The 26,803-nt window shown below is 51.0% G+C and overlaps 1 protein-coding gene and 1 pseudogene across 1 annotated transcript in view; one reads left to right on the top strand and one right to left on the bottom strand.

The window, feature by feature from the left end:
* LOC105488200 (NLR family pyrin domain containing 9) overlaps positions 1-15,475 on the top strand; it is a 34,419-nt gene extending 18,944 nt beyond the window's left edge. Inside the window, exons 5-9 of the mRNA XM_071087939.1 lie at positions 6,175-6,345; positions 8,668-8,838; positions 10,006-10,176; positions 11,549-11,719; positions 14,784-15,475. Of these exons, the coding sequence (XP_070944040.1) occupies positions 6,175-6,345; positions 8,668-8,838; positions 10,006-10,176; positions 11,549-11,719; positions 14,784-14,916 (817 nt within the window). The 3' untranslated portion in view covers positions 14,917-15,475. The remainder of the gene's footprint in view (positions 1-6,174; positions 6,346-8,667; positions 8,839-10,005; positions 10,177-11,548; positions 11,720-14,783) is intronic.
* Positions 15,476-24,014: 8,539 nt separating this feature from the next.
* LOC139360514 (uncharacterized) lies at positions 24,015-26,789 on the bottom strand (annotated as a pseudogene).
* Between the last annotated feature and the right edge of the window lie 14 nt (positions 26,790-26,803).

Raw genomic sequence — 26,803 nt, 5'->3', positions numbered from 1 at the left:
TATCGTTGATGGACATGTGGGTTGGTTCCAAGACTTTGCTATTGTGAACAGTGCTGTGGTAAACACACGTGTGCATGTGTCTTTATAGTAGAATGATCACTGGGCAATCCGTCTTTCCAAAGAGAGCAAAGGGAAGTCACTGAGGCAGCAATCAATATAATCAGCCCAGGCTGGGCACGGTGGCTCACGCCTGTAATCCCAGCACTTTGGGATGCCAAGGTGGGTGGATCACAAGGTCAGGAGATCAAGACCATCCTGGCTAACACAATGAAACCCTGTCTCTACTAAAAATACACACACACAAAAAAAGGTGGGCATGGTGGCAGGTGCTTGTAGTCCTAGCTACTTGGGAGGCTGAGGCAGGAGAATGGCAGGAACCTGGGAGGCAGAGCTTGCAGTGAGCCAAGATCGCGCCACTGCACTCCAGCCAGGGGGACAGAGCCAGACTCTGTCTCAAAAAAAAAAAAAAAAAAGAAATGAACGTGTTCTACTTGTCCTGTTTTCTTACCAACACTTGAGGGTGTTGATCTTTTCAAACCCATTCTGCTTAGGGTGTAATATCTGAGTGGGTTTAATTTGCATTTGTCTAATGACTAATAATATGAGCGCCTTTTCATTTGTTTGACTTTCCGGGCTTCCTGTTGTGATACGTCTGACATGCTGGTGTAGCCCATCGTTTTATTGGGTTGTCTTTTTCTAATTGATTGACAGGTGTTTTTTCTCTATTGTGGAATGAATTCTAGGTCAAATATATGCATTGCCAATATCTTCTATGTGGTTTGGTTTTCCACATGCTTAATATCCTCTTTGAATTAAGAGAGATTCTTTATTTATTTATTTATTTATTTTGAGACGGAGTCTCGCTCTGTCGCCCAGGCTGGAGTGCAGTGGCCGGATCTCAGCTCACTGCAAGCTCCGCCTCCCGGGTTCACGCCATTCTCCTGCCTCAGCCTCCCGAGTAGCTGGGACTACAGGCGCCGCCACCTCGCCCGGCTAGTTTTTTGTATTTTTTAGTAGAGACAGGGTTTCACCGTGTTATCCAGGACGGTCTCGATCTCCTGACCTCGTGATCCGCCCGTCTCGGCCTCCCTAAGTGCTGGGATTACAGGCTTGAGCCACCGCGCCCGGCCAAGAGAGATTCTTTATGAACACTGAAAGAATCTTTTCATGTTCAACTGCTTTTTGTGTTAGTTTAGGGAATTGTTGCCAGGCTTGGTGGCTCATGCCTGTGATCCCAGCACTTTGGGAGGCTGAGGCAGGAGGATCGCTTGAAGCCAGGAGTTGGAGACCAGCCTGGACAACATAGTGAAACCCCCGTCTCCAAAAACAAAACAAAACAAAATTATCTAGATATGGTGGTGGATGCCTGTAGTCCCAGATACTCAGCAGGCTGACGCAGGAGGATCTCTTGAGCCCAAAGGTCCAAAGTTGTTGCAGTGAGCTGTCATCACGTCACTGCACTCCAAGCCCAAAGTCCTAAGAATAACTTCCTATGCATTTCTCTCTCAAAGTCTTATTTTACCATGCACAATTGGGGCTATGATCTACTTTGAATGAATGTTTCTGTGTAGTATAAAGTCAGGTGTTTTTTAAAATTTTCACATACAAACACAGAGTGCTGTCGGAAGATGACTTTTTCTCAAGTGAACAGCAGTAGTTATCGTTATAAACCAGATGACCACAGTGTAGTTGAGACCAAAACTGTTTTGATTTTATTTTTGTAGATTTTTTTCACCCATCCATCAGAGAATTGTAGGTTTTCACTGTTTTCTTTCTTTTGTTCTTTTACATGTTAAAGATGGAATTCCATCCCGTTCAGGCTTCCATGCTTTTCTCAATTTAGCCATCAGTATATTTCGTCCTATTGTAGGCAGTGTGCTCCACGTGTCTTATCTCCGGCTAATTTTAAGGGTTTTTTTTTTCCTTCCCTCCTTGGGCGTGGTTTTGGTCTTTCTTTGTGTTTATTGTGCTTAAAAATTCACGGAGCTTCCTCCATTTGTGGATGAATGTTTGCACAGGCTTCTGAGAACGCTTTACCATGATCTCGATCTTTAAATATTGCTTCTGCTCCATCTTCTCATTTCCTCTTGGTCTCAGAGGAGAGATCCCCATCATACTTTCTTTTTTTTTTTTTTTTTTTTTTTTTTTTGAGACGGAGTCTTGCTCTGTTGCCCAGGCTGGAGCGCAGTGGCCGGATCTCAGCTCACTGCAAGCTCCGCCTCCTGGGTTCAGGCCGTTCTCCTGCCTCAGCCTCCCGAGTAGCTGGGACTACAGGCGCCCGCCACCTCACCCGGCTAGTTTTTTGTATTTTTTAGTAGAGATGGGGTTTCACCGTTTTAGCCAGGATGGTCTCGATCTCCTGACCTCGTGATCCGCCCGTCTCGGCCTCCCAAAGTGCTAGGATTACAGGCTTGAGCCACCGCGCCCGGCCCCCATCATACTTTCAATCAAGAGGCTTGAGGAATGAGGAGCTTTCTGTGCGGTGCAGAAGATAATCTGATACAGGCATGCAATAAGTAAGAAAAAAGAAAAGACCGAGGAGCTTTTTAAAAAATTATCACAATGGGGAGCAAACAATCCATGCATAAAAACTTGCAGATGCATTTCCCTCTGAGTCGGATGGAGAAGAGAGATACGAAGGCTGCCAGGGGCCGGGCGTGGCTCACGCCTGTAATTCTAGCGCTCTGGGAGGCCAAGGCGGGCAGATCACTTGAGCTCAGGAGTCGAGACCACCCTGGCCAACATGGTGAAACCCCATCTCTACTAAAAATACAAAAATTAGCCGGATATGGTGGCGGGCACCTGTAATCCCAGCTAGCTGGGAGGCTGAGGTGGGATCTCAGTTCACTGTAGCCTCTACCTCCTGGGCTCAAGCAATCATTTATTAATTGTAATTGTTTTCCTGAGGTCTGTGATCCACTTTAGCAAATCTAACTCTAGGAAGAGTTTAGCAAATCTAACTTTAGCAAGTCTAACTCAAGGAAGGGGTCATGGGAACCCCCATGTATAGCCGGTCGGTCAAACACAGGCAGAGCAACCCAGTACCTGCAACTGGCATCTGAAGTCAAGGGAAGTCTTGTGGGACTGAGCTCCTACCGTACGGGATCTGACTCTCAATTTAATAAATGATCTGAAAGATACAGATGTGCAGCCAGATGGGGAGAGAGACACAGGATGAGATCTGGAAGGGTCCCGAGTGTGAAGGGGGCCTGCCCCTGCACACCTGTGGGTATTTCTTGTCGGGTTGGAGATGACAGACTGAGAAAAGAAACAAGACACAGAGACAGGCCGGGTGCGGTGGCTCAAGCCTGTAATCCCAGCACTTTGGGAGGCCGAGACGGGCGGATCACGAGGTCAGGAGATCGAGACCATCCTGGATAACACGGTGAAACCCCGTCTCTACTAAGAAATACAAAAAACTAGCCGGGCGAGGTGGCGGGCGCCTGTAGTCCCAGCTACTCGGGAGGCTGAGGCCGGAGAATGGCGTGAACCCGGGAGGCGGAGCTTGCAGTGAGCTGAGATCGCGCCACTGCACTCCAGCCTGGGCGACAGAGCGAGACTCCGTCTCAAAAAAAAAAAAAAAAAAAAAAAAAAAAAAAAAAAAGACACAGAGACAAAGTATAGAGAAAGAACAGTGGGCCCAGGGGACCGGCACACAACATGCGTGCAAGGACCCGCACGGGCGCTGGTCTCTGAGTTCCCTCAGTATTTATTGATCATTGTTTGTTCTATCTCGGCGAGGGGAGAGTAGCAGGGCAACAGGTGGGGAGAAGGTCAGCAGGGAAACATGTGAACAAAGGAATCTGTGTCATGAATAAGTTCAAGGAAAGGCACTGTGCCCGGATGTGCACGCAGGCTAGCTTTATGTTTCTCTTTACCCAAACATCTCAGTGTAGCAAGGAGCAACAGAGCAGTATTGCTGCCAGCATATCTCACCTCCAGCCACAGGGCGCTTTTCTCCTATCTCAGAGTAGAAGGAATGGTCGGCTTTACACCAAGACATTCCATTCCCAGGGACGAGCTGGAGACCGAAGCCTTCCTCTTATCTCAGCTTCAAAGAGGCCTCCCTCTTTCACTCCTCCTCCTCAGCACAGACCCTTTACGGGTGTCGGGCTGGGGGATGTAAGGTCTTTCCCTTCCCACGAGGCCATATCTCAGGCTGTCTCAGTGCGGGGAAACCTTGGACAATACCCAGACTTTCTTGGGCAGAGGTCCCTGTGGCTTTCCGAGTACACTGTGTCCCTGGTTAATTGGGAATGGAGAATGGCGGTGAGTTTTACCAGGCATACTGCCTGCAGACATATTGTTAACCAGGCACATCCTGCACAGCCCTAAATCCATTAAACCTTGATTCATTACAGCACATGTTTCTGTGAGCACAGGGTTGGGGCTAAAGTCACAGGTTAACGGCATCTCAAAACAGAACAGTTTTTCTTAGTACAGATCAAAATGGAGTTTCTTAAGTCTTCCTTTTCTTTTTTTTTTTTTTTTTGAGACGGAGTCTCGCTCTGTCGCCCAGGCTGGAGTGCAGTGGCCAGATCTCAGCTCACTGCAAGCTCCGCCTCCCGGGTTTACGCCATTCTCCTGCCTCAGCCTCCCGAGTAGCTGGGACTACAGGCGCCGCCACCTCGCCCGGCTAGTTTTTTGTATTTTTAGTAGAGACGGGGTTTCACCGTGTTAGCCAGGATGGTCTCGATCTCCTGACCTCGTGATCCGCCCATCTCGGCCTCCCAAAGTGCTGGGATTACAGGCTTGAGCCACCGTGCCCGGCCTTCTTAAGTCTTCCTTTTCTACGTAGACACAGTGACAATCTGATCTCTCTCTCTTTTCCCCACGCGAGGACAGGAGCATCTGTCCCTGTGGAGCTGGGGTGTGGCGTGTGGACGTGTTTGCCAACCTGGGCGCTCTCTGAACTATATCCTTTTAGGATTTTTATGGAGGCTTCATCACACAGGCATAATCGATGATCAGCTCTGTGTCTAACCCCTCTGGGGAGTGTCCGGTTTGGGTTAAGTTTTAGGACGCCCACTTAGTGGCTGCGGAAGAGCTGCCCGATATGGGGGGTGAGCTGCCCTCCCACCTCTGGTCACAGAAGCGTGTTGCACTGAGTGTGTGAAAGTAGGAAAAAAACAGTTTGGTTTTTCCTATTTCTTAAAGTGCTCTTGACAGAGAGTCAGATTTATTGAGTTCTGGATACTCCTTTGTTGCAGAGTCTGTCCTGTTCACTGAAGGATGTTCAACAGCATCCCTGGCGGCCTCCATTGTGACAGCCAGTAATATACCCAGACATTTCCACGTGTCTCCCTCAGGGCAGATCACCCCAGGCGGTGAGAAGCATGGGCTTAGACGTTTTTTCCTAACTTCAATGCAAAGCCACGGGATGAATGAGGGAGTCATGTCATTCACATTTGCACTTTTTAAAAGTTTGTAATGTGGCCGGGCGTGGTGGCTCATCCCTGTAATCCCAGGACTTTGGGAGGCCGAGGTAGGCAGATCTCTTGAGGTCAGGAGTTCGAGAACAGCCTGGCCAACATGGTGAAACCCTATCTCTACTAAAACTACGAATGAGCCGGGCGTGATGGCAGGCGCCTGTAATCCCAGCTACTTGGGGGGCTAAGGCAGGAGAATCATTTGAATCTGGGAGGTGGAGGTTGCAGTGAGCCGAGATCGTACCACCGCACTCCTGTCTGGGTAACAGAGTGAGATTCCTTCTCTTTTTTTTTTTTTTTTTGAGATGGAGTCTTGCTCTGTCGCCCAGGCTGGAATGCAGTGGCCGGATCTCAGCTCACTGCAAGCTCCGCCTCCCGGGTTCACGCCATTCTCCTGCCTCAGCCTCCCGAGTAGCTGGGACTACAGGCGCCCGCCACCTCGCCCGGCTAGTTTTTTTGTATTTTTTTAGTAGAGACGGGGTTTCACCGTGTTAGCCAGGATGGTCTCGATCTCCTGATCTCGTGATCCGCCCGTCTCGGCCTCCCAGAGTGCTGGGATTACAGGCTTGAGCCACCGCGCCCGGCCGAGATTCCTTCTCAAAAAAAAAAAAAAAAAAGTCTGTAACATAGGTAACGGATTGGCAGGTGCAAGATTAGAATCAGAGGTGTCATTTGGTCTGTGGCTAATCTTTGACGAGCGATTGAAAGCTTTGGTTCCGTCTCATGGTGTGTGTCTCACATGTAGACTGGGAAAGTGTGACATTTCCAGTGAAGATTGTGAGGACGTCGCCTCTGTCCTGGCCTGCAACAGCACGCTGAAACACCTCTCCTTGGTAGAAAATTCCTTGAGGGACGAAGGAATGATGTTGCTATGTGAAGCCCTGAAGCACCCACACTGTGCCCTGGAGACGCTGATGTAAGTTGGCCTGCGGAAAGCAGGTTCGGGGGAGATTTCCGAAGCGTGCGCCTAGATCCAGCCATTATCAAAGCAATGCAGTGCTCACTGAGGGCCGCGGCACAATGTGGAATCCATAGCTCGACCTGAGTTCCTTTTCCGTGCCTCAGGTGCTCCTCAGTAAAATGGAGCTGGCTGGGCCTGGTGGCTCATGCCTGTAATCCCAGCACTTTGGGAGGCTGAGGTGGGTGGATCACCTGAGCTCAGGAGTTCGAGACCAGCCTGGCCAACATGGTGAAACCCCGTCTCTACTAAAAATAGAAAAATCAACCGTGTGTAAAATTTAGCTGGGACGCATGCCTGTAATCCCAGCACTTTGGGAGGTTGAGGTGGGTGGATCACCTGAGCTCAGGAGTTCGAGACCAGCCTGGCCAACATGGTGAAACCCCGTCTCTACTAAAAATAGAAAAATCAACCGTGTGTAAAATTTAGCTGGGACGCATGCCTGTAATCCCAGCACTTTGGGAGGTTGAGGCAGGAGAATCGCTTGAACCTGGGAGGTGGAGGTTGCAGTGAGCCAAGATTGTGCCACTGCACTCCAGTCTGGGAGACAGAGCAAGACTCTATCTCAAAAAAGAAAAAGAAAAAAAAATTAAAATATTTTAAAAATGCATATATTTAAGCCATACAATGTGATGTTCTAATATATACATACACTGTAAAATGATTACTACAATCAAGCTAATTAACAGATCCATCACCTCACAGAGCTACCATTTTGGAGGATGTGAGGACATTTAAAATCAACTCTCAGCAAAGGATACAGTACATTGTGATTAAATAATTTTTTTTTTTTTTGAGACAGCGTCTTGCTCTGTCGCCCAGGCTGGAGTGCAGTGGCGTGATCTCAGCTCACTGCAAGCCCCGCCTCCCGGGTTCACGTCATTCTCCTGCCTCAGCCTCCCAAGTAGCTGAGACTACAGGCGCCCGCTACCACGCCTGGCTAATTTTTTGTATTTTTAGTAGGGACGGGGTTTCACCATGTTAGCCAGGATGGTCTCGATCTCCTGACCTCGTGATCCGCCCGTCTCGGACTCCCAGTGTGCTGAGATTACAGGCGTGAGCCACCGTGCCAGGCCAATTAAATAATTTTTAAAACAAAAATTATTTGATATACATATCCATAGTAAAAGGTTGACTGTTGTCAAGGAATTAACATACTTATCCTCTGACATAGCTGATCCATTTTATTTTTTGTGGCTCGAGCACCTAAAACCTATTCTTTTAACAAAACCTTAAATATGTATATTAAACAACAAATCAAAAATTATTCTACATGGGATATTGTCCAGTACATTCCATTAAGCCATATGTATACTCTGTTGCAAAGAATGGGTGACTTTTGCCCTAGGTCTTCCAGCTGGTGATGATCTGACTTGGAACTGGAATCTGAGATTGTTTGTTGGGACACTATATTCCACATTCTTCCTTCTGTATGTCCGTAGGTGTTACAAGTTTTAATCCCCTTCTTTTATCGTCTTTTTTTTTTTTTGAGACATAGTTTCGCTCTTGCCGCCCAGACTGAAGTGCAGTGGTGCGATCTCAGCTCACTGCAACCTCCACCTCCCGGGTTCAAGCGATTTTCCTGCCTCAGCCTCCCGAGTAGCTGGGATTACAGGCGTCCGCCACCGTGCCCAGCTAATTTTGCACTTTTAGTAGAGACGGGGTTTCATCATGTGGGTCAGGCTGGTCTCAAACTCCTGGTCTCAGGTGATCCACCTGTCTTGCTCTCCCAAAGTGCTAGGATGACAGGTGTGAGGCACCTCACCCAGCTCCTTATTTTCTTGAGTGACAGCAGAGTTCAAGGAACATCTGGAAAGGTTTTGCCTGTGACAAAGAGAATATGGTAACATTACCATAGGAAGCTTTAGTGGGCTGGGAGACAGTGTGTGTGTCTCCAGGTAGACGAGCGGCTGTTCAGTGGGCTGGGAGACAGTGTTCCTCCAGGTGGACGAGCGGCTGTTCGGTGGGCTGGGAGACGGTGTGTCTCTCCAGGTGGACGAGCGGCTGTTCGGTGGGCTGGGAGACAGTGTTCCTCCAGGTGGACGAGCGGCTGTTCGGTGGGCTGGGAGACGGTGTGTCTCTCCAGGTGGACGAGCGGCTGTTCGGTGGGCGGGGAGACGGTGTGTCTCTCCAGGTGGACGAGCGGCTGTTCTGTGGGCTGGAGACGGTGTGTGTCTCCGGGTGGATGAGCGGCTGTTCTGTGGGCTGGGAGACGGTGTGTGTCTCTCCAGGTGGACGAGCGGCTGTTCTGTGGGCTGGAGACGGTGTGTTTCTTTGCAGGTTGATGTACTGCTGTCTCACCTGTGTCTCCTGTGACTCCATCTCCCAAGTCCTCTCGTGCAGTAAGTCCCTGTCCCTCCTCGATCTGAGCTCAAATGCCCTGGAAGATCATGGAGTGGCGTCTCTGTGTGGAGCGCTGAAGCACCCGGCCTGCAGCATACAGGAGCTGTGGTAGGACCGGCTGTGATTTGCTTCACTGTCCTCCCCCACCCCCCTCCCCATCCCCTCCCCCTCCCCTCCCCCTCCCCCTCCCCTCCCCCTCCCCTCCCCCTCCCCCCTCCCCTCCCTCCCCCCTCCCCCTCCCTCCCCCTTCCCCCTCCCTCCCCCTTCCCCCTCCCTCCCCCCTCCCCCTTCCCCCTCCCTCCCCCCTCCCCTCCCCCTCCCTCCCCCCTCCCCCTCCCCCCTCCCCTCCCCTCCCCCTCCCCCTCCCCTCCCCCTCCCCCTCCCCTCCCCCTCCCCCTCCCCTCCCCCTCCCCCTCCCCTCCCCCTCCCCCTCCCCTCCCCCTCCCCCTCCCCCTCCCCTCCCCCTCCCCCTCCCCCTCCCCTCCCCCCTCCCCCCTCCTCCCTCTTCCCTCCCCCCTCCCCCCTCCCCCCTCCTCCCTCCTCCTCCCCTGTCTCCTCTTCCCTCCTTCTCCCCTCTTCCCTCCTTCTCCCCTCCTCCCTCCTCCCTCCTCCCTCCTCCCTCCTCCCTCCTCCTCCCCTGTCCCCTCTTCCCTCCTTCTCCCCTCCTTCCTCCCTCCTCCTTCCTCCCTCTTCCTCCTCTATCCCCAACTCCCTCCTCCTCTGTCCCCTCCTCCTCCCCTCTCCCCTCCTCCCCTCTCCCCTCCTCCTCCTCCTCCTCCTCCTCCCCTCTCCCCTCCTCCTCCTCCCCTCTCCCCTCCTCCTCCTCCTCTCTCCCCTCCTCCTCCCCTCTCCCCTCCTCCTCCTCCTCTCTCCCCTCCTCCTCCCCTCTCCCCTCCTCCTCCCCTCTTCCCTCCTCCCTCCTCCTCCCCTCTCCCTTCCTCCCTCCTACCTTTTCTTTCCCCTTCCCTCCCCTCTTCCCCTCGTCCCTTACCTCTTTCATCCTCCTCCCCCCTGCCCTCACTTCCATCCCCTCTTCCCCTCTCTTCTTCCCCCTTCCTCCCCCATTCTTCCCCCATCCCCTGTCCTCCCTTCTCCTCCCTGGTTCCTCACTCCTCTTCCTCTTGCCCTTCCCCACCCTCCTCATCATCTCAGCAGTACTTGGGTATTTCTTGTATCACATGAAAAAATGAAAATCAGGTGGAGCCTCGTGACTGGCCTCATAAGCACACACGTGTGTGTGTGTGTGTGTGTGTGTGTCTGTGTTTCCTCCCCCAGGTTGATGGGTTGTTTCCTTACTTCCGATTCCTGTAAGGACATTGCTGCTGTTCTTATTTGCAATGAAAAACTAAAGACCCTGAAACTTGGGCATAATGAAATAGGAGATGCTGGTGTCAGACAGTTATGTGCAGCTTTGAAGCATCCTAACTGTAAATTAGAGCAACTTGGGTGAGTATCTACCAATCATCATTGTAGGAAAATGTATCTATTTCAAGAATAGGAAGAGCCGGAGGGTCAATAGGATGGAAGGGAGGCAGGTTTTTTTTTTTTTTTTTTTTTTTTTTTTTGAGACGGAGTCTGGCTCTGTCGCCCAGGCTGGAGTGCAGTGGCACGATCTCTGCTCACTGCAAGCTCCGCCTCCCGGGTTCACGCCATTCTCCTGCCTCAGCCTCCCGAGTAGCTGGGACTACAGGCGCCCACCACCACGCCCAGCTAATTTTTTGTATTTTTAGTAGAGACAGGGTTTCACCGTGTTAGCCAGGATGGTCTGGATCTCCTGACCTCGTGATCCTCCCATCTCGGCCTCCCAAAGTGCTGGGATTACAGGCGTGAGCCACCGCGCCCGGCCTTGGAATTCTTGCTGTTTGAAACTGGAGAGTTATTTGCCTTGGGGGCCATCCTGTGCATCATAGGATCTTCAGCAGCACCCTGGACACTATCCTCCAGTTGCCAGCAGCACCCCTCAGTTGGGATAAATGTCACTAGATGTACGTGCCCTGGAGCGCAGTCACCCTGGCTGAGAAACGCTGGTCTAGACGGCAGAGTCTCCTGCCGGGAGGCGTGTAATTTGTCAAACAATTACATGCGCTTGTGAGGCTGCAAGGATGTGTGTCTGCATCCTGGTTTCTCGGTATTGACATGAGGGGCATTTTAGCCCAATTCATTCTGTGTTTTTGGGGCGGCTGTCCCATGCTTCCTGGGGTGTTGAGCAGCATCCCTGGTTCCCAGCCACTAGATGAGGACAGAAAAACGAGGGAGGAGAGGGGAGAATGGGGGAGGAAGGGGGAGGAGGAGAGGGGAAGAGGGGATGGAAGTGCGGGCAGGAGAGGAAGAGAGGGTGAAAGAGGTAAGCGACGAGGGGAAGAGGGGAAGAAGAGGTAGGAGCACCTTCTCTCCTGGCATGGTAGACCAAAAATGTCTCCGGACACTACCAGGATCCTCCGGTGGGCAAAAATTACACACCTCCCAGCAGGAAACTCTGCCGTGTAGACCAGCATTTCTCAGCCAGGGCAGCTGTGCTCCTGGGGAAAAATCATGCCTGCCTGAAAGCCACCAACACACAGGTACACACATCAGACATATACATATGTGTGTACGAATGTGGATAGATACGTGCATATCCACACGTCTATCTATATCTATGTATACATCGTCTGTCATTTATCTATTTGTCCATCTGTCCCCTATCCTCTGTCCTCTGCCTACTATCATCCTGTCTATCGGTATTAGGGGGTGATAAGTAGTTGGTAAGTAACAATGGCGTGCCCTTCACCCTGCCCCAAGCCAGACTGGATTCTCTGGTGTGTTTCCCTTTCTGCAGTCTGCAAACATGTCCGATCACCCGTGCCTGCTGTGGTGACCTCGCCGCGGCACTCATTGCCTGCAAAACACTGAGGAGCCTGAACCTCGACTGGATTACCTTGGAACCTGATGCGGTGGCGGTGCTGTGTGAGGCACTGAGCCACCCGGACTGTGCCCTGCAGATGCTGGGGTGAGTGACTGCAGAACGAGCTTAGTTCGCTGGCCGTTTGCTCAACTGCGACATGACGGATGTCAGGCTGGAGGGTCGTTTGTGGTGGGGGCCTGTCCTGGGCCCCTGTGGACATTGTAAAATGTCATTGTAAAATGTAAAAACCGTTGACATTGTAAGATGTCACGCAGTGTTCTCGGCCTTTCTCATGAGTTGCCGGTAGCGCTTCCCTCAGTTGTGACAATCAAAAGAGCTCCGGAAATTGTCAAAAGTCCCCCGGAGACACAGTTGCACCAGCTGAGAACCATTGCTCTATTAAAACATGTTCTACTGACGTTGGCCATAAATATGCAACCCCGGCTCAGACTTGGGAAGCGGTTCTGGGACGGGCTGAGCAGGGTCTGGATTCAGAAATACACTGGCTAAACGGCAGCAGTGAACGTTGTTCTGAAAATTAGGTTTGCCTTTGGAGTTGTACCTATTTGAAACCTGTAGGATGAATTTTTTAAGTTAATTTTTCCTTCTGATTTTATCTTAATTTTTAAAAGTTTTTTTTATTTTTTAAAAAATGGCAGGATCTAAATGGAAGAAGTTGAATATTGATAATGGTTCAAGTTGGTGATGAGTACATGAATTCATTGTACTAGTGTCTCTGAGAAAAGTTCACAATCTGTTAAGTTTATTTTTTTGTTGTTTTTTGTTTTTTTGTATTATTGAGGCGGCATCTTGCTCTGTCACCCAGGCTGGAGTGCAGTGGCATGATCTCGGCTCACTGCAACCCCCGCCTCCCAGGCTCAAGCAATTCTCGTGCCTCAGTCTCCGGAGTAACTAGGACTACAGGCGCTCACCACCATGCTAGGCTAATTTTTGTATTTTTAGTAGAGACAGGATTTCACCATGTTGACCAGGCTGGTCTCGAACTCCCGACCTCAGGTGATCCACCCGCCTCAGCCTCCCAAAGTGCTGGGATTACAGGTGTGAGCCACCACGCCTGGCAGAGATGGTAACTTATAAAGGAAGGAGGTTTAATTGGCTCGTGCGTGTGCAGGCTGTACGGGAAGCATAGCGGCTTCTGCTTCTGAGGTGGCCTCAGGAAACTCTGAATCATGGCGGAATGTGAAGGAGAAATAGGCACGTCTTTGGTGGCGGGCGCAGGAGGAAAGGAAGCAGGGGGGATGCCACACACTTCTAAACAACCAGATCTTGTGAGAACTCACTCATGAGACCAGCACCAAAGGGATGGTGCTTAACCATTCACGAAGGATCCACCCCCACGATCCAGTCACCTCCCACCAGGCCCCACTTCCAACAGAGGGGATTACAATTAAACATGAGATTTGGGTGGGGACACAGCTCCAACCAAACCATATCATGAATATCTAGGGAGGACCCCAAGTGAAGGGGGCACAGCAAAACGCAAAGGCTCTGAGATGGTGCCAGGCCTTGTACCCTCCAGGGCTAGAAGGGGGTCCCGGGGAACTGTAGAGCAGAGAAGGGAAAAAATGAATTCAGAGAGGAGACAGAGACCCAGCGCCCATAGGGACAGGCCAGGCACTTAAGACCTGCATTATAAAATAACAATTATCTTATCTCCCTCCTCTTCAACCACCATCCCCACACCCAGAACATGTCATCTCCACAGTAGCGAGCATTCAGAGCAGTTATTTCTGGATAACTTTCTCATAGTGTCGCTGTAGCTGAAAGGAAACTTAGCCATCTTCCCTACCTCTGAAGATTTAAGGTAATAAACTCCTACTTCTCCTGTGTCTAAATGTCTATGAATTTTTGTGACCTGCTAATCCTCCTCAACTTCTTTTTATAATCGGAGATAAAAAGGCACATAACTATGAACACCAGGCAAGAAGGACGGACACGGGAGAGGGGAGAAGAAAACTGCAAATGTTAGTTATATTCTTTCAGGAGAGCCTATGTTCCAGTCTTACCAATTATTTGTGAACTTATTTTTTTTATCTTCCTGATGCTGATAACATTTAGAAGTTATAAAGATTCAATGTATAAAGCAAGAAGGATAGCTGTTGAGGGAGTAGAAGCCAGGAAGTGGTGACCAATAAGCTAAGGGAAAAAATATCTCCAACAAGAAAGTGTAATTAACTGTATTCAGTGCTAACCAGTTAAGTAGGATAGAATGTATTTAATAAATTGATGTTATTGTTGACGACAAAAACCAGTTTTGTTGAGGTGGGTTCAGGGGACAATGACATGAAAGGAACTGAAAATAGCAAAAATAGACAAGAAGGTTTGAAATATTTATGGGTGTTGCATCTGCTTTAATTATTTCTTAGAAAATGGGTGGGTTGTAAATGGAAGAGGCTGAATATTGGTAATTGTAGAAGTTGCTGATGGGTACATGAATTCATTATACTAGTGTCTCTAAGAAAGTTCATAATATGTTAATTTTTTTTTTTTTTTTTTTTTTTGAGACGGAGTCTCGCTCTGTCACCCAGGCTGGAGTGCAGTGGCGCGATCTCGGCTCACAGCAAGCTCCGCTTCCCGGGTTTACACCATTCTCCTGCCTCAGTCTCCCGAGTAGCTGAGACTACAGGCACCCGCCACCTCACCTGGCTAGTTTTTTGTATTTTTTAGTAGAGACGGGGTTTCTCCATGTTAGCCAGGATGGTCTCGATCTCCTGACCTCGTGATCCGCCTGTCTCGGCCTCCCAAAGTGCTGGGATTACAGGCTTGAGCCACCACACCCGGCCAAGTTTTTTTTTTTTAAAGCACATTATAAGCAGCAATAAATGTGCCAGGGCATATGAACATCAGGTGAATGGAAGTTATCCTGTTTTTTTTTCTTTTTAACTTAAATTCATCTTTTTTGAATTAAATCTTAATTGATATAATTGATACATGCTGTATATGAAATTTCACTTTATGGTCTAAATCAGAGGCTTCCCATCCTATAGGAAAGATGCATGCTTGTTTTTCAAATTCAGTACAATTCTCCCAGTGATTTCTAGAAGAGAATAAAGAGGAGAGGAGAGGTAGACATCAGAATGTAGAGAGGCAATACTGTGTACAAATGAAAAAGAAAACAAAAAAAACACTTTATTTCTATTTTTCCCAGGCTGCACAAATCTGGCTTTGATGAAGAAACTCAGAAGATGCTGATGTCTGTGGAAGAAAAAATGCCCCACCTGACCATTTCACACGAACCCTGGATTGACGAGGAATACAAGATCAGGGGTGTGCTCCTCTGATGGGGAACACCCTGAAGTAGTCTTCTCACAAAAGCTTTCCTTGGCCACCGTGGGCCCTTCTCCTGGCACCTCTGTCCTGTAATTGTACATCATGGCAGCAGGGCTGTGATTTCAGGGCTACTCCCTGGGTGTTCTAACAATATGATTATGGAACGTGATTCAGTGTATGTGCTGACTGTCTTTGCCTTGGTCCTATATCCCCTTTAGAAACCCCATCCTGCCTTGCGATATTTAGAAGAACAAGTACGTTAAACAAGTGTTAAACGCTCTAGAAAGCATGGCTTTATTTTCTTAATGGATGTCTGAGTGTGTAGGGGCATGCATTTGCAGGCACCACTATCCGGATACTTCTCACATAGAAGTGATGCTAGAATGTGTCTATAGATTGTATTGCTAGCATCCAGACTTTCTAGTTTGCCCAGATTTACATTTGATCAGTTTTCTTGTCCAATAAAAAAAGCATTTCCAAATCTCTACTTATCCTTTTATATATGACACTCCAATAGATGTTTCTAAAACTTCAGTATTATTCAAATGTTTCTATACTGTTTCTATTTTAAAATACAATATTAAACACTTCACTGCCATAATTAAACATTCCCTAGTTCCCTGCAGCAAATTGGTGATGCTTTATTGGCCTGGTCTAAAATTGTTACTACAAAATATAAATGTAAGGTGATACAGAAGCTGGATTATATAGTATCAGTTATTAGATTGAAATATAATCTCAGATTCTCCTGAGATTGTGAAATTGTGGACCTACCCCTGGATCTCTTGGCACACGCCTGGATTCTTTGGATACTTGGGAGGCTGAATTTTCCATAGTCTTTGATGTAGAGTGCTTGCACTTATTTGCTTAATTTTACTTCCAGGTTTTCCATATGTTTAAGCAATGATGAACTTTTTCGCCCAATTTTCTATTTGCTTTTGGCCTTTTTCTACAACTTTAAAGAATGCTGGCATAGGCTGGGCGCGGTGGCTCACGCCTGTAATCCCAGCACTTTAGGAGGCCCAGGTGGGTGGATCATGAGGTCAGGAGTTCAAGACCAGCCTAACCAATATGGTAAAAGCCTGTCTCCACTAAAAATACAAAAATTAGCTGGACATGGTGGCATGCACCTGTAGTCCCAGCTATTTGGGAGGCTGAGGCAGGAGAATCACTTGAACCTGGGAGGCAGAGGTTGCAGTGAGCTGAGATTGCACTACTGTACTCCAGCCTGGAGCACAGAGTGAGACTTTGTCTCAAAAAAAAAAAAAAAAAAAAAAAAAAAAAAAAAAAAACTGGCATAATCTTCCTGTGTTTCCTTCCCCTACTACCAGCCCATGTGACCAGGAGTGCTGCTTCCATTCAGGAATAAAGGGGGAAAGCCTGGTGGTCCAAAGACAGACAAAGGAAGCAGGGCTGTGTGGACACATGGAAATATAAAAATATGAGTCTCCCAGCAGAGTCGTGTAGAGAGGAACTATGAGATCTGAGATGACATAGAAAAGCTTCAAATGGGATATCTTCCAGACTACTCAGACCTGGGGCAATAAGCAACCTTCACATAACCTTGAAGAGCGGTGGAACTTCACGTCATAGAGAAGACCCGACTTCGGATCATACGCAGATGCTCTGTATTCACAGGCTTCGAGTGTCAGCGTGACTTTAGAAAACTGAAAGAGGGCCGGGCGCCGTGGCTCACGCCTGTAATCCTGACACTTTGGGAGGCCGAGGTGGGCGGATCACCTGAGGTCAGGAGTTCAAGACCCGCCTGGCTAACATGGTGATACACTGTTTCTACTAAAAATACAAAATCAGCTGGCCGTGGTGGTGGGTGCCCATAGTCTCAGCTACTCAGGAGGCTGAGGCAGGAGAATGGTGTAAACTCGGGAGGCGGAGGTTGCAGTGAGCCGAGATCATGCCATTGCACTCCAGCCTGGGTGACAGAGCGAGACTCCGTCCCAAAAAGAAAAACAGCATTGAAGAAAATGCCCAATTGTAAACAGAAAAGGGGAGCCCGGACCCGGTGTTGACTGCCCCTTCCACTCTGATGACACCGGTTCAGAACTTAGATTCTCCCACGGGAGCACAGAAAACTTCCTATGCCACTGGCTCAGCTGGTCTCCACCATCCTCTAACTGCCAAAAGCTGTAACTCACCACCAGAAGGGGCTGGGGATACATTTTGTTCCTCACTGAAGATTCTCCAGACTCTCCCTGCTGACGATGTCATGGATTCTACAGATGGCATGATAATGCATCTCTGTGGGGAGATCAGCTCCAGGAACTCGCTCCTATAACTAGGGACTCAGGGGCCCCCGCTCCTCCTGACCGACACTTCCCTGCACAGAGCTCTGGAACCAAGGGGAACCAGGTGGGTGCTTCCTTATGTTCAGTCTCAGGGAAGACGACGGGACTTAGTGTCATCCCTCAAGAGAGGAACATAGAGCGGTGGTGGTGAAGTCACTCTGTCCAGAGCAGGTGATAACCGTGCCTCACGCTGACATCCCGTTCGTGCTCTGGCTGGACAGAGGCAGGTGGCAACCTGCAGGGGAGTGTCTCAGGTAGGACCACAGGTGAGGGTCACTGCAAATCCCTGAGTCCTAGAGAAAGAAGGACAGGGTCTCTTTGGAGTCTGAACCAAACCTTGGATGAACAGACCCACTGAACTCTGAACCATGAACGCAAGAGTCTGCTCATTTTCTCAGACCCAACAGATCTAGCTTTGGGTGTGAATATGTGGCCAGGCACAGTGGCTCGCACCTGTAATCCCAGCACTTTGGGAGGCCGAGGTGGGCAGATCACCTGAGGTCAGGAGTTTGAGACCAGCCTGGCCAACATGGTGAAACCCTGTCTCTACTAAAAATACAAAAATCAGCCAGGTATGGTGGCGGGTGCCTGTAATCCCCTACTCGGGAGGCTGAGGCAGGAGAATCACTTGAACCTGGGAAGCAGAGGTTGCAGTGAGCCGAGATCCTGCCATTGCACTCCAGCCTGGGCAACAAGAGCAAAACTCCATCTCAAAAAAGTACAGATAATTAAAGTGCAGGATTTGTGTTAGAACTTAAATATTCTAATGCCAAAAACTAGGTCCAGTGACACACACATATATGTACAAATGGAAATTTACAGAAATCATCTATGGTACATCATGGTGGGGTGTAGTAGAATAAGACTGTCTCATTATTTCTCCAAAGATTCTGGAGACACATTTCTGTGTCTGTGTGTGTGTGTTGTACACTCATACTTTTATCCAAGTTAATGAAAAAATCTTCTATCCTTCTTTAACATGATGCAGCAAGGACAGAGAGAAAAACTTAGAACTGTAGTTCTCAGATCTTATAAAACTGTAACTTTTCTTGTTTTTATTTTGAGACAGAGTCTCATTCCGTCACCCAGGCTGGAATGCAGTGGTGCAATCTTGGCTCACTGCAACCTCCTCCTCCTGGGTTCAAGTGATTCCCCTGCCTCAGCCTCCCAAGTAGCTGGGATTACAGGCACCCGCCACCATACCCAGCTCATTTTTTTTGTATTTTTAGCAGAGATGGGGTTTCACCACATTGGCCAGGCTGGTCTTGAACTCCTGACCTCAAATGATCCACCCGCCTCAGCCTCCCAAAGTGCTGGGATTACAGGCATGAGTCACCATGCCCGGCCAAGAGCTACTGATTTTTAAAGGTATTTTGTATTCACTCCCTCCTAGGAATAATGTTGAGTTCTCAAAAGTTGACACTTGTTCCTCTTGCAATTGTAATGTTACATGATCTTATGATTTGAGCAAGACTTTGCATTGTTCCCTTTTATCTTAAGTTACTGCATTCCTGTGACAGGATGATAACAATTCTAAATATGACACACTGCACCCTGTCACTGTCTCCTTCTCAGGATAATAACAATTCTAAATACCGCACACTGCACCCTGTCACTGTCTCCTTCTCAGGATAATAACAATTCTAAATACCGCACACTGCACCCTGTCACTGTCTCCTTCTCAGGATAATAACAATTCTAAATACCGCACACTGCACCCTGTCACTGTCTCCTTCTCAGGATAATAACAATTCTAAATATGGCACATTGTACCCTGTCACTGTCTCCTCCTCAGGATAATAACAATTCTAAATACCACACACTGTACCCTGTCACTGTCTCCTTCTCAGGATAGTAACAATTCTAAATACCACACACTGTACCCTGTCACTGTCTCCTCAGGATAATATGAATTGTTTTCGTTTTTTTTTTTTTTGAGATGAGGTCTTGCTCTGTTGCCCAGGATGGAGTGCAGTGGCGTGATCTTGGCTTACTGCAACCTCCGCCTTCCAGGTTGAAGCAATTCTCCTGCCTCAGCCTCCCGAGTAGCTGGGACTACAGGCGTGCGCTACTACGTCTGGCTTTTTTTTTTTTTTTTTTTTTTTTTAGTAGAGATGGAGTTTCAGCATGTTGGCCAGACTGGTCTCCAACTCCTGACCTCAGGCAGTCCGCCCGCCTCAGGCTTCTGAAGTCCTGGGACTCCAGGCGTGAGCCACCATGCCCGGCCGGAAGCACTCCTATATGACCGTGCTCACGCCTGGAATCCCAGCACTTCAGGAGGCCGAGGCAGGAGGAATGCTTCAGCCCAGGAGTTCAGGACCAGCCTGGACAACATAGCAAGACCCCATCTCAGCCTCCCGAGTAGCTGGGACTACAGGCGCATGCCACTATGCATGACTAATTTTTGTATTTTTAGTAGAGACGGGGATTTTTAATAGAGATGGAGTTTCACCGTGTTGGCCAGGCTGGTCTCGAACTCCTGACCTCAAGCGATCCACCTGCCTCGGCCTCCCAAAGTGCTGGGATTACAGGCTCACGCCACTTCAGGAAATGTGTTGTAGTGACTCTGGATTCTGTATTGTTCTGAGAGGTTTTTTCATTTGTTTTCATTTTTGTCTGTTTCCGTAGGCAAAAAGTTGCCTGGACACGTTTACAAAACATATCTCCCTATCTCCCTGCAGTCAGCAGCTATTTGTATCTATGCTAAGTTCCTTCAAAGACTCCTAAGAGGTCTCCATGGACCTCTGAAGTTTAAGTCAATGATTGGGTCACAGCTTACTCAGAAAGCTCAAGCCAGTAAGGCTTCCAACCACCGCCACCCAGGCCGAGTGGCTTGAGTAGCACATTCACTGTGTGGCATAATTCCGTGTTTGCCCAGGCTTTTCATTTCTACTGGGCTCCCTGGGGCCTCCCACGTGCATGTGTAGAAGATCACTCAGTCAGAGATGCTTGGAAAGTGGATGATGTCTATTGTTCTATGGATCACTTGCAATGCTTATTTTCCTGGGAACAGAAATGAGGAAGTGGGGCCAGGCGGTCTCCTCTCTATTGTCTGTATTACACAATGAAGGGAGCGGTGCTGGAGCAGGGGGCCCAGGAGCATCCCAAGCGGCAGGCCAGTCCCCGCCAAGAAGAGAGATGTAGGTGGGATGACGCTCCGGGGACTCGGGAAAGAGACATGCGTGAGCTTTTGCGATACGAGGTGAGACAGAGCAAGGGGGCTGTGGGGTATGCGTGCATTCCCACAGACAGTGTGGATGGCTGCATTCATGTGTTAGGGCTGTCATAACAAAGTACCACCAGCTGGGAGCGCTATATAACGTCAACATATTTTCTCGCAGTTCTGGAGGCCAGAAGTTCAAGATGAAGGTGCTGCAGGGTCGGTTTCCGCCGAGGCCTCTCTCCTTGGCTCGCAGACGGCTTGTCTTCTCCCTGCGTCTTCACATGAAGGTGCAACCCCACTGTATAACAGGCAGGTTGGATTAGGACCCACCCTAATGTCCTCATTTTAACCTTACTTACCTGGGTAAAGGCCCTGTCTCCAAATACAGCCCCATTCTGGGGTATGGGGGCGGGGGAGGTGGGGGTAGGACTCCAACACAGGGCTTTCAGGAGGGCGCAGTTCAGCTAGTGACAATGACTGCAGGTGTCTACGCGGAGAGGATGGACCACTCCCACGGGGGTCGGGTGAGCAAGGGGCGCGGGAGGAAGAGCGTGGAGATCACGTGCCGTCTAGTGTGCGCGCTGGGCTGGGAGGTGGGGGCCGGGAGGAGACCAGGACCACGAGTAAGAGCCCGCGAGAAGTACGTGTGACTTCTCCTTGTCTCCGTGTGGGCGAGAAGGCTGGAGACGGAGGAACTCTCCGAGGAACTGAATTCCTCCATTGATCGTCTGCGCGCTGGCCCAGGTGCACCAGCGCGCACGGGATCCCAGCCTCTTCCCACAACCCCGCCTGCGGCTCCGGCCGCTCTCCGGCGCCCTCTGCTGGGCCAGCGCCCGAAACGCAGGCGAGCGCTTTCCAGCTTCCTCCAGTCCCATCCCGCGCGGTAGCCGCTCCGAAGCAGGTGCTTCAACTTAAGTCCATCAAAAATAGGCAAGATTTAAAAATCTCACACTGGCCACATTTCAACTGTTCCACGTGGCATGTGGCTACTGGCATCCCTTTTGTACAGCACAGAGAACATTCCCAGCATCTCAGAAAGTTCCATCAGATGCCCTGCCAGTGACCACTCAATCTCTGCGAAAAAGTGAGGATCCCGAGCTGTGCTCGGTGGCCCACACCTGTAATCCCAGTACTTTGGGAGGCCGTGGCAGGTGGATCGCCTGAGGTCAGGAGTTTGAGACCAGCCTGGCCAACGTGGTGAATCCCCGTCTCTACTAAAAATACAAAAATTAGCCAGGCGTGGTGGTAGGCGCCTGTAATTGAGAGGCTGAGGCAGGAGAATCGCTTAAACCCGGGAGGTGGAGGTTGTAGTGAGCCAAGATCATGCCACTACACTCTAGCCTGGGTGACAAGAGTGAAACTGTCTCAAAAAAAAAAAAAAAGTGAGAATCCCCAACTGTCCCAACCGCATACAACACACACACACACACACACACACACACACACACACACACAGAGCAGGAATCTCCTTGGTTGAGGGCACTTCCCACTTTGGCCCCTCAGGACAGAGTTGTCCAGGACAGAAACACACACATGGCCACACACACGTCCTCCCCTCCATCTATGGCTGGCCCAGAGCTGCCCAGCCAGAGAGGACGTAGGGCCAAAAGAGATAATCTGCTATCAGTGAAAGAAACAATGGAGTCAATACGGCTTAGATGAATGAATGCATTCACTCATTCTACTTGAAATCAACACCCAAGGCCGGGCGCGGTGGCTCAAGCCTGTAATCCCAGCACTTTGGGAGGCCGAGACGGGCGGATCACGAGGTCAGGAGATCGAGACCATCCTGGCTAACACGGTGAAACCCCGTCTCTACTAAAAAAATACAAAAAACTAGCCAGGCGAGGTGGCAGGCGCCTGTAGTCCCAGCTACTCGGGAGGCTGAGGCAGGAGAATGGTCTAAACCCGGGAGGCGGAGCTTGCAGTGAGCTGAGATCCGGCCACTGCACCCCAGCCCGGGCGACAGAGCAAGACTCTGTCTCAAAAAAAAAAAAAAAAAAAAAAAGAAATCAACACCCAATAGATGTAAGAAACAGAAAGAAATCATTTAGGTAGATAAGGTGAAGAGAGTCCCCAGCAAAAAGCTTTCTAACAAAAAGCAGCTTAGAAATTGCTCCCTTTCTAACCACACCACCCAGTTCAAATAAGTCACTTCTCCTAACAAAGAGCAGCCTGACCTTTCAGGCTGTAAAACACAGATAAGCAACTCAGGGCACAGACTTGGGAGGTTCCTGGGTAATCACCAAGCCACATACATACGATGGTCCCCAATAAAAACAGCAGGCCTAAAGCACATTCCTTTCCCTTTAGACACACTAAGATAGGGAAGCTGGAAGCGTGCGTGGGGGAGATGGCTGCAGCTGCAAGAAGGTGCCTGGGAATGGGCACAGACACTCTCACCTTTCAGCACACACAGATAAGCAGTGCAGAGCAGCACAAACTAAGGGCCTGCCTGCAGGATCAGAGAATGGGGTGGGAGCCGGGCACAGTGGCTCATGCCTGTAATCCTAGCACTTTGGGAGGCTGAGGGCGATCACGAGATCAGGAGATCGAGACCATTCTGGCTAACATGGTGAAACCCCGTCTGTACTAAAAATACAAAAAAAAAAAAAAAAAAAAAAAAAAAAAAAAAAGCCTGGGCAACACAGCAAGACTGTCTCAGGGGAAAAAAAAAAAAATGCATTTCTTTTTATTCAATGACAACATGAGGAAAAGGCAGAGGCCGGCTGGGAGAGGGTTTGTGTGTGTAAAATTGAGTTTCAGTATAAAACAAAGATCAACGCAGGACTGAAAGCTCCAAGGCTGGCATCGCAGCTCCAGAGCGAGGGGCAAGGGTAGGGCGGGGGGTGAGAGTAGAGCGAGGGGTAAGGGTAGGGCGGGGGGTGAGAGTAGAGCGAGGGGTAAGGGTAGGGCGGGGGGTGAGAGTAGAGCGAGGGGTAAGGGTAGGGCGGGGGGTGAGAGTAGAGCGAGGGGTAAGGGTAGGGCGGGGGGTGAGAGTAGAGCGAGGGGTAAGGGTAGGGCGGGGGGTGAGAGTAGAGCGAGGGGTAAGGGTAGGGCGGGGGGTGAGAGTAGAGCGAGGGGTAAGGGTAGGGCGGGGGGTGAGAGGAGAGCGAGGGGTAAGGGTAGGGCGGGGGGTGAGAGGAGAGCGAGGGGTAAGGGTAGGGCGGGGGGTGAGAGGAGAGCGAGGGGTAAGGGTAGGGCGGGGGGGTGAGAGTAGAGCGAGGGGTAAGGGTAGGGCGGGGGGTGAGAGTAGAGCGAGGGGTAAGGGTAGGGCGGGGGGTGAGAGTAGAGCGAGGGGTAAGGGTAGGGCGGGGGGTGAGAGGAGAGCGAGGGGTAAGGGTAGGGCGGGGGGTGAGAGGAGAGCGAGGGGTAAGGGTAGGGCGGGGGGTGAGAGGAGAGCGAGGGGTTAGGGTAGGGCGGGGGGTGAGAGGAGAGCGAGGGGTAAGGGTAGGGCGGGGGGTGAGAGGAGAGCGAGGGGTAAGGGTAGGGCGGGAGGTGAGAGTAGAGCGAGGGGTAAGGGTAGGGCGGGGGGTGAGAGGAGAGCGAGGGGTAAGGGTAGGGCGGGGGGTGAGAGGAGAGCGAGGGGTAAGGGTAGGGCGGGGGGTGAGAGGAGAGCGAGGGGTAAGGGTAGGGCGGGGGGTGAGAGGAGAGCGAGGGGTAAGGGTAGGGCGGGGGGTGAGAGTAGAGCGAGGGGTAAGGGTAGGGTGAGCACAGGTGTGAGGGGACTCTGGCAGGCCTGGACTCTGGTGGGTGGTGGGGTGACCTAGGAGTTGGCTGAAGCTCCCTCGGGCTCCAGGGAGGTTCCCTCAAGTGCCTTCCCCACCCGGCCCCTAGGCCTTGAACGGAGTCCCAGGAACGCCCCACGCCCCATCCGCTTCACCTGTCCCAGGGGAAAGTTCTGTGTGGTTTTTTCCACTTTAGCCCTCTGCGGGGAGACGCGGGGTCAGAGGCACATCTGCTCCTCTGGAGAGGTGGCCGGGCGCAACACGACTCAGGCCAAACCTGAGAATTCTGAACCTCCTCCTAGGCCCATCTGTGCACGTCCTTGTAAAATCCTTTCCGCAAATGAACCGCGCCGCCGTCCCCCACAACCCCCGCCACCCTCACATCTGATCGTCGTCTTCAGCCTCCACCATCCCCAGGTGACCTCTGATCACCCTGGCCTGCCTTCAGCAAGAATCCTGCTAGGTGGGTTTAGCCAAAACCCCCCGGACCCCTGAGGTTTGCTCTTAGTGATTTTCCATCCACTGATGGTACCTGTACCTATCTCGATGGTCCTGAATAAAGTCTTCCTTATGGCCATTTAACAAGTTCGCCATCCCACCCTGGGGACAGAGACGCATTTGCTGTAGAAAGAGGGACACTAATACAGCGGGTGAACCCTCAATCGGGGACAACAGCAGGCTCCCAGCATTCAACCCTGCATGTCGCTAAGCCCAGGTGCTTGGGCTTCATGGGGGACTCTTACATGGCAGCTCCTGCTGAGCACTTTGGTGGCTGGAATATTCTGGAAAGAGGAATAAAGTAGGAGACATGAGATCCATGGCGCTACTTGGTAATTCGCACTGTAGGGAAAGGAAGATGCCAAGGATGCTGTAAATAAGCCCCGAATTTATGTGCAAGCCTCGGGGTTTTTGTCTTGTGTTTTCAATAGTCTTGTTTTGCCAAATGAGGAAATGGTGGGGAGAACTGAAGCCTTACACCTTTAACCCTTGCACTGGACTAAGCCCAAATGTATCATTTTATCTTCTTCCTCCTCAGCTTTTCTGAAGAGAAAGGGAGCGAAGGCACGGCACTGTGAAATCGTGAAACTTATCCTTAACTTGGTGAATGGAGGAGGGTCTGACAAGTGAGGAGCCGAGGAGCTACGACCCTGTGGGGAGACCAAGATCGCCAAGAGCGGGCTCACCTCCCCTTTCCCTGGGATCCCACTCAGAGCTGCCTTCGGCTGGCTCTCCATGCCCTGGGGGGCTCCCCCATCACATCCGCCTAGAACAGCAGGGTCTCAGAGAGCCCAAGCGTAAGGGACGCTTGCTGCTGCCCAGGAATGGCACCCCGTCCCGGGAAGTGACTCCCCCACAACATACCCAGGCCGGGTGAGAAGAGGGCTTCCCCTCCCTGGCTAAGGAAGTGAGATGCTCCTCTGCAACTGGACCTGTAACCAGCTGACCCCAAAGTTCCTGTGTCCCTGGGCCCCACCCCTTCCTGCATGGCGTGGTCAGCAATTCCTCCATCAAGCCCCCTACAACCCTCCAGACATCCTGGTCTGCAGCGGCAAGTGGAGGCCAGAGAATGCTCCGACACAGGTCATGACCCAATTCACAGCAAGTAACAGAACCCCAACCTCACGTCACCCCGATGGCACTACTCTTGCTCAGCAATCCCCAGGTGACATAGGTCCACCAGGGAGGGGGCACACAGGGTGGCCACCAGGCCGCTTGGACACCGCAGTCACGTCCCTCTCAGGGCCTCCAACCCTCCAATGGCTGGGTGCTCCCTGGACCACAACCCACAGCAGCAAGTGTCCCTGCGACACAGCTATCTGGCCCCACCCTGAGCCTAGAGCATCTCCAGGCAGAAGGGGCAAGTCCGGGCAGAAGGGGCAAGAAGTCGTCCGACTCCAGGGGTCTGGCCCTACACAGCCTGCACCCCACACAGCCTGTACCCCAGCACAGCCTCCAGTGCAGCCTGTACCCCGCACAGCCTGCACCCCAGCACAGCCTGCACCCCGCACAGCCTGCACCCTGCACAGCCTGCACCCCAGCACCTCTGACACAAGAGCTGTCGGAGTCACTGAGGGAGCGAACCCAGCCGTCAGGACTTGACCCCAGGGGATCATGGAGGGAGACTCCACATGGAAGAACAGCCTGTTCCACTTAAAACAGACACAGCCAGATCCCCTTCACTAAGGCCCTTGCTGTGGGGCCTGCAACAAGCTGTCACCTACCCCTGGAGATAACAGCAACACCCCCTCACAAGGCGGCCCGAGGCTTCTCTGCGATGATCCCATCAGGTATGGTCCAGCCCAGGACAACGGCACACAGACGACAACCAGGAGGCACCTGGTGGTTCACTCGGCTCAGCCGACAGAGGCTGACGCGGTTACCGGAGTGCAGGGATGGATTAGTGATGCTTGCGGGGGGCCCAGGTGATGGCGATGGTGATCTGTGCTGCGTATGTGCCATCCCTCAGGATTCTTCTCCCTGAACCCCAGTGCACTCTGACCTCATCCTAGTGTTCCCTCAACACAAGAGCGAGGCCTCCTGCACTGGGAGCGTCTGGCCACGAGTGGCCTCCTGACCACCTGGACCTGCGTGGGCTACAGCTCTGCCAGGCCTCGCGCCGTCCACCCTCAACCCAGCCACCCCTTGACCCGGGAGGGTCAGGGAAATCAGGACTTCTGAGACAGAACGGCTGGTTCCCAGCCAC

This window comes from Macaca nemestrina, chromosome 20 (genome assembly GCF_043159975.1).
Source record: "Macaca nemestrina isolate mMacNem1 chromosome 20, mMacNem.hap1, whole genome shotgun sequence".
In the NCBI taxonomy this organism is placed as follows: Eukaryota; Metazoa; Chordata; class Mammalia; order Primates; family Cercopithecidae; genus Macaca; species Macaca nemestrina.
Note: the sequence above shows the minus strand (reverse complement) of the source record. Positions and strands in the feature narration are given on the sequence as shown.